The sequence below is a fragment of the Carcharhinus amblyrhynchos genome, chromosome 2 (genome assembly GCF_965287045.1).
Source record: "Carcharhinus amblyrhynchos chromosome 2, sCarAmb.v2.hapA, whole genome shotgun sequence".
NCBI classification, from domain to species: Eukaryota; Metazoa; Chordata; class Chondrichthyes; order Carcharhiniformes; family Carcharhinidae; genus Carcharhinus; species Carcharhinus amblyrhynchos.
The window spans coordinates 43666358-43678742 of NC_137325.1; the positions used below are offsets into that span (position 1 = coordinate 43666358).

The 12385-nt window shown below is 40.4% G+C and overlaps 1 protein-coding gene across 4 annotated transcripts in view; it reads right to left on the bottom strand.

Annotated features, from left to right (window-relative positions):
• LOC145354025 (triple functional domain protein) overlaps positions 1-12385 on the bottom strand; it is a 641321-nt gene that overhangs the window by 363201 nt on the left and 265735 nt on the right. For all 4 annotated transcript variants that reach the window (XM_080205115.1, XM_080205124.1, XM_080205134.1 and 1 more), the window contains one exon: positions 3964-4086. In XM_080205115.1, coding sequence (XP_080061241.1) covers positions 3964-4086 — 123 coding nt within the window. The remainder of the gene's footprint in view (positions 1-3963; positions 4087-12385) is intronic.

The window sequence follows — 12385 nt, forward strand, 5'->3', positions numbered from 1 at the left end:
GAACTGAAAGCATTAGTACAGGAAAGAAAGTTAGTGAAGTACTCATCCTGCATTGCAAACAGATTTAAAAGACAAAAAATATTTTTGTTAGAAATCCATTTTCTATTTAAAATGGAAATTGCTAATTAGACTAAATGCTCTTACGGAGTCCTTATCCTTCCATTTGCAACGTATTCATGCATTTGTCTAGATGCCCCTTAAGTGCCACTATCGTACCTGCTCCCACCACCTTCTCAGGCATGTTACAGACATTCACCACCATACACTGAACAAAAGGCACTCCCTATAAATTTTCCTTCTCCTTAAACCACTATTCTGCTGTAAAATGGCAGTGATGGTGGGATAGCAGGATTCATACTCTTATTTCACTTCCAACTTTTTGAATTATATCTTATTTGGCATATTTTGAGTAGTGAAAGTGAAATATTAACAATTCTATGGCCAACAATGTGATTATTTATTCCTTGCCTTGCACTATGCATGGTTAATTTGGCTAGCTACCAGCCCTACAACACTTGTCAATGCTCTCTAAAATTGGTGAGATGAATCTCCTTACAAATTTCCCAAATTATCTACAGGGAAGCATTTGGTCGTCACCTGAGATCACAAAAAAAATGTGCATTTGTATCACACCCTAATGTCGGCAATTTTCTAAAACCAGAAGTTATATCAGGGAGGGAAGCCAAAAACTTGGTCAAAGATTTGGGGTGGCACAGTGGTTAGTACTGCTGCCTCACAGCGCCAGGGACCCAAGTTCAATTCTGGTCTCAGGTGACTGTGTGGAGTTTGCACATTCTCACTGTGTCTCTGTGGGTTTCTTCCAGGTGCTCTGGTTTCCTCCCACAGTCCAGAGATGGGCAGGTTAGGTTGACTGGCCATGCTAAATTACTCCTTAATGTCAGAGGGATTAGGAGGGTAAATATGCGGGGTTACCGGGATAGGACCTGGGTGGGATTGTTGTCAGTGCAGGCCTGATGGGCCAAATGGCCTCTTTCTGTGCTATGGTTTCTATGATTCGATATGATGAGGTTAGTAGCTCAGATTGGGAGCAAACAGAACGGTACAAAGGAACATGGAATCTGGACCCCAAGATTCTTCTGATTTTCTACACTGCCAAGAGTCTTACCTTCAATATTATAATCTGTCATCCTATTTGATCTGCCAAAATGAATCACCACACACTTATCTGGGTTGAAGTCCATCTGCCACTTCTTTGCCCAGTCTTGCATTCTGTCAATGTCTCGCTGCAACTTCTGACATCCCTCCACATTATCCACAACAATTCCAACTTTTGTGTCATTAGCAAACTTACCAAACTATCCCTCCATTCCCTCATCCAGGTCATTTATAAAAATCACAAACAGCAAGGGTCCCAGAACAGATCCCTGGGGCACTCCACTAGTGACCGACCGCCATGCAAAAAAAGACCCATCTACAACCACTCTTTGCCTTCTGTGGGCAAGCCAGTTCTGAATCCACAGAGCAATGTCCCCTTGGATCCCATGCCCCCTCACTTTCTCAATAAACCTTGCACGGAGCACCTTATCAAACACCTTGCCGAAGTCCATATAAACCACATCTACCGCTCTTCTTTCGTCAATGTGTTTAGATACATTCTCAAAAAATTCAATCAGGCTCGTAACGCATGATCTACCTTTGACAAAGCCATATTGACTATTCTTGATCATACTATACCTCTCCAAATGTTCATAAATCCTGCCTCAGGATTTTCTCCATCAACTTACCAACCACTGAGGTGAGACTCACCGGTCTATAATTTCTCCCTTTCTTGAGTAAAGGAACTACATCCGCAATCCTCCAAAACTACTCCCATCTCCACTGATGACGCAAAGCGGTTTCATTAAAGGGAAGTCGTGTCTGACAAATTTACTGGAGTTCTATGAGGATGTGTCTAGGGCGGTCGATAGAGGAGAGCCGGTGGATGTGGTCTTTCTGGATTTTCAGAAGGCGTTTGACAAAGTACCTCATAAGAGGTTATTGCAGAAGGTCAGGGGACTTGGAGTTGGGGGTAGGGTGTTAGCGTGGATAGAGGATTGGTTGTCAAATAGGAGGCAGAGAGTGGGGGTCAACGGGTGCTATTCGGATTCGTGGATGGTGACTAGTGGAGTGCCCCAGGGGTCGGTGCTGGGGCCTCAGCTTTTTACCATTTATATAGATGATCTGGAGGAGGGAACCGAGTGTAGGGTGTCGAAATTTGCGGATGACACCAAGATTGGGGGAACGGCAAATTGTGCGGAGGGTGTGGAGAGTCTGCAGAAGGATCTAGATAGGCTGGGCGAATGGGCCAGGAAATGGCAAATGGAATTTAATGTTGGCAAGTGTGAGGTGGTCCACTTTGGTAGGAAGAATGGTAGGAAGGACTATTACTTACGTGGCGAAAAAGTGCAGCAGGCGACGGTGCAGAGGGACCTCGGGGTCCTTGTGCATGAGTCGCAAAAACCCAGCTTGCAGGTGCAGCAGGTGGTCAGGAAGGCGAATGGGATGCTGGCCTTCATAGCGAAGGGGATTGAATATAAAAGTAGGGAGGTCTTGCTGCAGCTGTATAGGGCATTGGTGAGGCCGCAGCTGGAGTACTGTGTGCAGTTTTGGGCGCCGCACCTGCGCAAAGATATTTTGGCCTTGGAGGGAGTGCAGAGGAGGTTTACTAGGCTGATACCGGAGTTGAGGGGGTTGAGCTATGAGGAGAGGCTGAATAAACTAGGCTTGTACTCGTTGGAGTTTAGAAGAATGAGGGGAGATCTCATTGAGACGTATAAGATGATGAATGGGATGGATAGGATAGAGGTGGAGAGACTCTTCCCGCTCAAAAAAGACACTAGGACTAGGGGGCACAGCCTCAAGATAAAGGGGGGGCGTTTTAGAACGGAGTTGAGGAGGAACTTCTTCACTCAAAGGGTGGTGAATCTCTGGAATTCTCTACCCGTTCAAGTGGTGGAGGCTGCCTCGCTAAATAAGAGAGGGGATTAAGGGTTATGGGGAGAGGGCCGGAAAGTGGAACTGAACCACGGCAGATCAGCCATGATCTTATTGAATGGCGGGGCAGGCTCGAAGGGCCAGATGGCCTACTCCTGCTCCTATTTCTTATGTTCTTATGTTCTTATCATCGCCAGAGGCTCAGCAATCTCTTCCCTCACCTCCCACAGTAACCTGGGGTACATCCCATCTGGCCCTGGTGACTTAGATAACCAGATGACTAACCCATCTGGTTATTTAATGCCCATTAGCAAAGAAAGTCTGCCCGGTCTGGCCAACGTGACTCCAGATCCACAGTACTATGGTTGATGCTTGACTGCCCTCTGAAATGGCCTGGTAAACCACCCTAGTTTAAAGCAACTAGGTTTGAGCAACATCCACATCCCATGAAGGAATAAAGAAAAACATCTTCAAACTTGCCTTTTATTTAGAGGTCAGTGTCTTCTACTGATTCGTAGCTTCACAGAAAGCAAGCCCAATAGTCCTCAAGCAAATCATGTATCAGTTTAGGCAGTTTTATTAACTTGTTAACTTCTGTTCAACTAGACAAAATCCACAGCCAATGTTTTCAATATACGAAATCACCCATTGCTTTTAAAGATAGTAAACACATGTGGTTTGAGCAAATCTGAAACTGCTGCACGTATGAGCCCTCCACTAATACGTGGGTAATGCTCATTCATTAGCAATTTTAATTTGCTATAATATAGCATCCCTTGCTAAATCTCACAAATGTCTACCAAATGTACTGCAATGTGGTGCTAGAATACCATTAATATTGCACTGAAGTACCAGAACTCATGAAACCCTGCTTGAAGGAATCTAAGTAATAACAAATTGTTTGCCTTATTTGTTAGTGAAACATATCTCAGTTCTTTATAACAACTTCTCTGACGCCCCACCTGAAAAGTAGGAACTCAAATACTTATTGCATCAATTTTTGTCAGTTTCTCATCAACAGACTCTTACCATGCAGTTCATTGCAAAGTGATTGTGCTGTGTTTGAAGTTCCATCGCGTGCTGATGAGTCGCTCCAATCTCTGTGTAGCTATTCAAAAAGAGTCCTTTGTTGTGAGAGATCCAGTCAAACATCTGAATAGAAGCAAGAGATTTATTAAACACACTGAATCTCAATTAGATTTATGAAACAACATATGATAGACACTAGGCTGCTTGTAAGTTACTGCACACCAGTGACTGAGAACAAAAAAAGGCACAGCATGCAAGATGGACCAGTCTAATTTAACACAGGCTGCATCTCCTTCAGCTTAATGTTTTCTTTGTACACAACTTGCTTGAGTAGTAACCAGCAATTTTACAGGCACTTTGGATACATTTTTATGGAGAAGGTTTGGCAGCAACACTACACATACAGTGTAACATCAGAATCATTTGAGAATTTAAAGGGATCTGACATACAGAAAGCTGTTTTCCAAAAGTGCAATGAAGAAATCAGTGTTGCAATGATGATGTTGCAATTAGTTTTAAAAAATTAATGTAAGTAGAAAAATTACCTGACAAACGCACTGCAAACTTATGTTGGAAACATATAGCTGTATAATACTAGTCATTGCAGATGGAATATGCATCACATAGCTGAATTATTTTAAAATATTTGAATGACATGCATCCTTCACGTATTGCAGTATTGCTTAGTTTGATAAATTCTAGGGCATCTGTATTGAACATGTGTAGAAATATGAAGGCTTGATTCAGTTGGTAGTACTCTTGCTTTAGAAGATTATGGATTGAAGCCTAATTTCAGGACTTGTACATAAACTAGGATGATACTTCAATGAAATGCTGAAATTCAGCTGGGATTTAAATTGGTGCCTGTCAGTCACATGGACATTAAGAATCATCATTATTGTGCTGGATTCTGCAGTCAGCAGCACAGCTAGGGCAGGAACTAAGACTCTGAGTAATCCCTCTAGTGTGACTTTCACGTTTAGCGGCATTGCAGCATTCTTTACAGAGAATGCGTGCAACTGAAGTGATGTCACCAGGCCCTCGAAGCAGCCAATAACATTGAACAATTTTCACCAACCACCCCACCCGTCCCCAACTGAAAGGAAACTGAAAGCATTAAAATAAAATTACCCTTAACATTTTTATGTTGAGTAAATTAAAGATTAGGGCACAGTATGAAGGTAGATGCTAAAATAGTCTGAACTTTTAAAAATTGTTTTAAAAGTCTACCTTGAAAAATTCACTTATTAATCATCAAGCACTGTGCCAACATTACAATATTATTGTTTCAGGTCCAATTCTGTTCAAATTTTGTTAATCACATCAGCATTAAAAACCCACTTAAGGTGTAACTTTTTAATGAGTTTCAAACAAATACTGATAGCTTAGCAGCAACCACCTTCCCAACAACTCCCCCAACACTCAGCCCCTTACTCAGCAAGGATGTACTTGTGTGCTTAAGATATCCAGGTAATACACATCAAGAATAGAGACCATTAGTTAGGCATTCTTATGTTTCTTCTTCATTTAGCATCCCTTATGCCATAGGTACACAAAGCAGTATGGCATGATGTGGTGCTGTCTTCAGACACTCACCTGATGAAGGTTTGTGCTACCAAATAAAACTGCTGGACTTTAACCTGGTGTTGTGAGACTATTTACAAAGCAGTAAGGAACAGGAGTCATTGCATTATGGCAACTGTTATGGGTATTGTGTGCTGCAGCAATAATTAGAAAATGTAAGCATTGCCCCAAGTGATAAGCTTGCACGTGTTACTGATTGTAAGTTAACTCACAGATGACTAAGATGCACATTCGGAAAACTGAGAATTGTTATGGAATTTCTTACAAATTTCCTCAACTGGATAAAGCCCTCATTTTTGCAAGAGGAAAAGTGAAGGAAGAGAGTATGGCTGAATATGGGATTAAGCCCAGTAAAAGGACAATCGTGTGTCTTCACAGTAACATTGTCTTATGTGGGTGAATTCCCATAGAGAGCTCAAAGCCTTCAGGTCAATTAAGTATCCTTGGACACACGTGATCATCGTACTGTAATATGTGATAACAGTTGAATTTTCACTTTATAGTGCCTTTTACAACTGGAGGACAGTCCAAAGTAGTTCACCATCAATTACCTAGTTTTGAAGTTTAATCGCTAATGTAACATAGGAAAACACAATGGTCAAGCTTCACTGTGGTGCTCACCTGGGATCACTGGGGGAAATCCCTCGCACACCTTTAAACAGGCCAAGGGATGTTTTATGTCAGTTGAGAGTGCAAGCAGCAAGACCTCTTTTTCATGCCTAATTTGAAAGACTGCACCTCAGGAAGTACAGTATTTATTTAGTACTACACAGAAGTGTCAGTCTAGATTTTGGGCTCAAATCTCGAGTGACCCATAATCTTCTGTTTCAGACAAGGCTGACACTCCAAAACAAGTACTTGCTAATACAATAATAATCTTAACAAGAGAGAAATACCTATAAATACATATTTGCAAATTTCATGTAAACATATAGATTACAAGAATATGTATTTTTAAATAATTGTAGGGCAGGACTTTTCTGTAATAAAAGTGAGCATGGGATGTGCTAGGGAATAAAAAAAATCAAAGATATTGTAATGGTGATGAATAATGCAAAATTATGCCAATAGTCCAATCCTCCATCCAATTTGCTCTTTTCTATTAGTTAAAATCCCTGGCCAAAATAATGGAAATATTACAACATCAGACTAGATGTTCAGACTAGATATTTAAAATTACCTGCACAGAGCAGTTTGTTCATCCTGCATTCTTATTAAGCTCTTTTCAATACACTGAAATCTGTTCAAATATGACTTTCCAGACTCCTGAATTTCTCTGCAATCAGTCAGAAACTCAACTGTCATCATTCTGCTGCTCAATCACTTAAAGCCTTACTTATGGCAATCTTTTCATGCCTACAATATACCAAAACCCCAGCTCTCCAAACTCGCACCACCCCCCCCCCCAACCCCGTGAACACATCCCAAACCATTATCACTGCTGAACATTTGAGTGTTATTCTACTTTCAGATTTGCAGTATTTTCTGTATTTGTTTCTTTCCTGCATACATACTGCTGCAACATTTAATGGCTTTGAATGACAAACACCAGCAACTAAAATTGCTGTAGGACAACGGGTAATATAACAAGTTAACAGCATGAGGTTCTTTACATCGTGAGTTCATTAATGCATGGAGCAAGCGAGGGAGGATACACTGGAGGCACAACACCTTTGTTGACAAGGGGATGCAATTAGAATCACAGAATGATACATTACAGGAGGCAGCTATTTGGGTAACCATGTAATTGTTGATTCTTTGATAGATTTATCTAATAAATCCCATTCCTTAGCATATTAAAATGCAGACAAAAGAATTTATATAAAACTAAAGATAGAATGCATGACTTTAAAATGGTGATTCAAACATGACTGCATGCTCTGATTTAATTATCCCTACCTTTTAGCCCTGCTTCACCTTGGTCTTGATTTCATAGGACATCAAGAGGTAATACATTAAAATCGCTATTACATATCCCATTAGAAAACTTAATCCAAATATTTTTATCCCATGTTAAAATTTCTGAATATTTCCTTGTGATCCAATAAATGGTGCTATATTAGAATGAGAAGGTCATATTTGACTGTCACATTACAATGAGTATTCTCTGGGTAACTGATCTGTTCCAAAAAATTCAGTGCAGCAGCATCTCCATTTTCTTAAACAATGAATTTAAAAGATATTTTTAAACATTTTGATTGTTTTATATTTTTCAATTAAAATCTTAATTGGTTAGGGGATAGGAGACAGAGTAGAGATAATAAGTATGCACTCAAATCGACAGGATGTGATTTGTGATGCCCCCTCCCCTGGGATCTATACAGGGGCTTCACCTTTTCACAGTGTTTATAAATTAGATAAAGAAATGGAGGAAATATATATCCAAGTTTGCTCTCAACACTACGTTAAGTGACATAATAAAGTGCAGATAGGAGGAGAATACTGTAAGGTGATATTGTCAGAATGGGTGAATGGCAGAAGGGGTTCAATTTGAAGAAGTCTGACCTCATTCATTTTAGACCTAAGAAAGATAGATTCACATATTTTCTAAAAGGTGAGAAACTGGGACATGCAGAGAGATTTAGGGGTCTAAGTATAGCAATCACTAAAAGCTAATGGACTGGTACAAAGCATAATTTAAAACGGCTAATGGAATGCGGCCACCATCTCAAAAGGTTAGAATACAAGGAGAAAAGGATTTTGAATACAAAGGTTTAAGTTTTGTTACGGTCACAAAGTTTAGAAGACTAACACATTAAGGAAATTTACGTAATGAGTTCACAAGGAAGTACACCAAAGATTCACTACAATGATGGATGAAGTCTTTACTCCCCTTCATAATACACCTATGTATAATAAACCTACATGAGATGGTTAAACCAATTAATAAAAGTCGACATTATTAAATACTTTATCCGGTGGTGAAATCCAGAATAAATGTTAAAAGTTGTAGCTAGCCTTGTTGGAGGTGATTATCTTGAAGCTCTTCATAAAGAGTACAGTAAATCTGGAAAGTTTTAGGCTAGGTCAATTAAAAATTTCAAGATAGATTTAAAGGTTTTTATTAGGCTTATGGAAGCAAAGCAGATAGCAAAACAGGAAGGCAGGTTATTATCTGAATCACTATAAATTTTGAATTCAGAAAGGGGAATGTGCAACAAGATCCACCATACATCAATCCGTGTACATCAGTCACTAAAGGTAAGCATGCAGGTGCAGCAGGATGAAAAAAAAGACAAATGGTATGTGGGCCTTCATAGCGAGAAGATTTAAGTATAAGAGCAAGGACGTCTTGCTGCAATTTTACAGGGCCTTTGTGAGGCCACTCCTGGAATAGTGACTGCAGTTTTGGTCTCCATATCTGAGGAAGGATGTTGTGACTGTAAAGGGTGCAACCAAGGTTTATTAGACTGACTCCTGGGATGGCAGCACTGATATATGTGGAGAGATTGAGTCGGTTAGGATTGTTGTAGCTGGAGTTCAGAAGAACGAGGGGGCATCTCATAGAAACCTATGAAATTCTAACAGGACAAGGCAGGGTGGATACAGAAAGGATATTCCACTGGTGAGGGTGTCCAGAACCAGGGATCAAAGTCTAAGGATACAGGCAAGCCACTTGGGACTGAGAGGAAGAGAAATTTCTTCATCCAGAGAGTGGTACCACTGTGGAATTCTCTACTACAGAAAGCAGTTGAAGCCAAAGCATTGTATATTTTCAAGATGGAGCGAGAGATAGCTTTTGAGGTGAAGCAGATTGAAAGAAATGAGGGGAAGGTGAGATCACGTTATTGAACTGGACAATCAAAATGATCACAATGAATGGCGGAGCAGGTTTAAAGAGCTGAACGGCCAATTCCTGTTCCTATTTTCTATGTTTCTATATCGGTAGATGGAAATTGAGAAACAGGCCAGCCATGATCTAAATGAATAGCAGAGCATGTTTGAAGAGCTGAATGTCATACTCCTGCTCCTATGTTCTGTTTAGATTAGATTAGTTGAAGTTCTGCCACCATTAAATGAACAGAATTCTAAACTGCTAAGAATTATCCCTTTGTGCTTTGTTGGCACCCCACTGGCAGCACAAAAATCCTGCTTACCCAATTTACCCACCATCCCTAAGACATCATTGAAAATTACATCACCTTTATTTTCATATGTATTTAAATTTATAATTAAGAGGAAACAAATAGTTTGCTTTTAAAGGACCCATAATACCCTCAATAAATCCCAAAGCACTGAGGTCAGTGAACTGCAGTAATAGTTATTAATAAGTCAATCTCACAAAAAGAAATGATATAAATGATCAGTTAATCTACTTTAATATTGTTTAGTGCACACCCACTCATTTTTGAAGAATAGTGCATGAAAAGGCAAACAGGCAAGAATGTAATATCTCCTTCAAAAGACACCATTCTGACAATGTAGCACCCACCTTGTGAAATGTCAGCCCACATAAAGCATGGAAATTCTGAAACAAACCTCTGATTCACAGGTGAGTGTGTTATGAATCAACTGTTTGTGTGCATTTCATCCTCCCATAATTTGTTGTTGCAAATTATTGCCTCGGTGCCTTTTTGCATCTCAGCTCAATATTTGGATCTGCTTTCCAAGGAATTTTAGCCTGGGCTTTGGAGGTGGCAGTGGGAATATCCCTGTTCTGCACAGATGTGTGTCTTTCCTTTTCCCATGGACTTGTCTTTGTCGTTCTAATACCCCTTGCTCAGTCTGTACCTATTGCTGTGGGTTCCTCTTTCCCGTTATCCATTTAATAAGAAAACATTTGGAAAGTCAACATCAGAGTCAGCATGATTATATGAAGGGTAAATCATGTTTGACTATTTCTTAGAGTTCTTCAAAGATGTAATAAACCAAGTGGATAGAGTCACACCGGTTTACAGCATGGAAACAGGCCCTTTGGCCCAACATGTCCATGCCACCCTTTTTTTTAAAACCCCTAAGCTAATCCCAATTGTCCGCGTTTGGCCCATATCCCTCTATGCCCATAGAACCCATGTAATTACCCTAAATACTTTTTAAAAGACAAAATTGTACGCACCTCTATGACTAGTAATTCAATAGGATTCCTATAGATGTAGTATATCCAGACTTCACAAAGGCAATTGATAAGATGCCACACACAAGGTAAGATCTCGAGAGATTAGGGGTAATTTATTAACAGGGATAGAAGTCTGGCTAACCAACAGAAAGCAGAGAATTGGGATAAATGGGTCTTTTTCTGGCTGGCATGATGAAACTAGTGTGGTGTCACAGGGTATGGTCCTCAGACCCAACTATTTACAATCTATAGTAATGACTTGGATACAGGGAACGAAGCGACTGTGGTTAAATTTGCAGATGACACGAATGAACAATGAGAAAATAAGAAATTTACAAGTGAATGTAGATAAGTTAGGTGAGAGGGCTAAAATGTGGCAGACGGAGTTTAATGTGGATAGTGTGTGGTTAACCACTTTGGTCAGAAAAATGGAAAGGCAATTTATCATCTAAATGGAGAGACACTTCAGGGTGTTTTGATGCGAAGAAATCTGGATGCCGTCATGCATTAGTCACAGAAAATGGTATACAGGTACAGTAGGTAATAAGAAAAGTAAATGGAATTTTGGCATTTATAGCTAAAAGAATAGAACATAAAAGTAAGGAAGTGTTGCTGCACCTATACAAGGCATTGGCGACATCACACCTGGAGTACTGTGTACAGATTTGGTACCCTCGCTTAAGACAGGATTTGGTTGCATTGAAAGCAGTTCACAGGAGGTTCACTGAATTGATTCCAGAAATGAGACATTTGTCTTATGAAAAAAGGTTGAGTAGTTCAGGCTTATATTCTCTAATGAGAGGAGATTTAATTGAGGTATATGATGAAAATCAGTATCGACAAAGTAGATGCTTCCCCTGTGGGGAAATCTAGAACAAGTCATCATAGTTTTAGGATAAGGAGTGGCAGATTTAAAACAGATGAGAAGCTACTTCTTTCAAAGAGTCATGATTCTGTGGAATTCGCTACTCAGGCTGGGTAGTTTGCTGCAGACAATGATCTGTTTGAGGTTGTTTGAAGGTGTGGGGATGACCTTCAGGAGATCAGTGACACTCCATATAACCCTGCCACTCTCTGCAAGATGTGCCAGATCATCGACATGGATGCCATCGTCTCACGTGAGAACACCATCTATCAGGAACACGGTACATATTCTTGCGACTCTGTCAATGTTATCTACCTGACACTCTGCAGGAAAGGATGTCCCAAGGCATGGTACATTGGTGAGACCATGCAGATGCTACAACAATGAATGGACACCGCTCAACAATCACCAGGCAGGAGTGTTCCCTTCCTGTTGGAGAACACTTCAGCAGTCAAGGGCACTCAGCCTCTGATCTCCGTATAAGCATTCTCCAAGGCAGTTTTTATGACACAATGCAGAATCACCAAGCAAAAACTGATAGGCAAGTTTCCACACAAGGACGGCCTCAACCAGGATCTTGGGTTCATGTCACACTATCTATAGCCCTCCACAACTTTCCTGGGCTTGCAAAATCTCACTAACTGTCCTTGCTTGAGCCAATTTACACCTCTTTAAACTGTGCTTAACCCTTTCTCCACTAGTATTGTCTGAACCTGTAAAAACCTGGTTATCTGTTAAGACTAGCATTCCAACCATTATCTTGTAAATTGAGTTTGTGTCTATATATGCCCTGTTTGTGAACCCAAATCTTCACTCACTTCATGACTAGTGGAGTGCCTCAGGGGTCGGTGCTGGGGCCTCAGCTATTGACCATTTATATAGATGATCTGGAGGAGGGAACCGAGTGTATGGTGTTG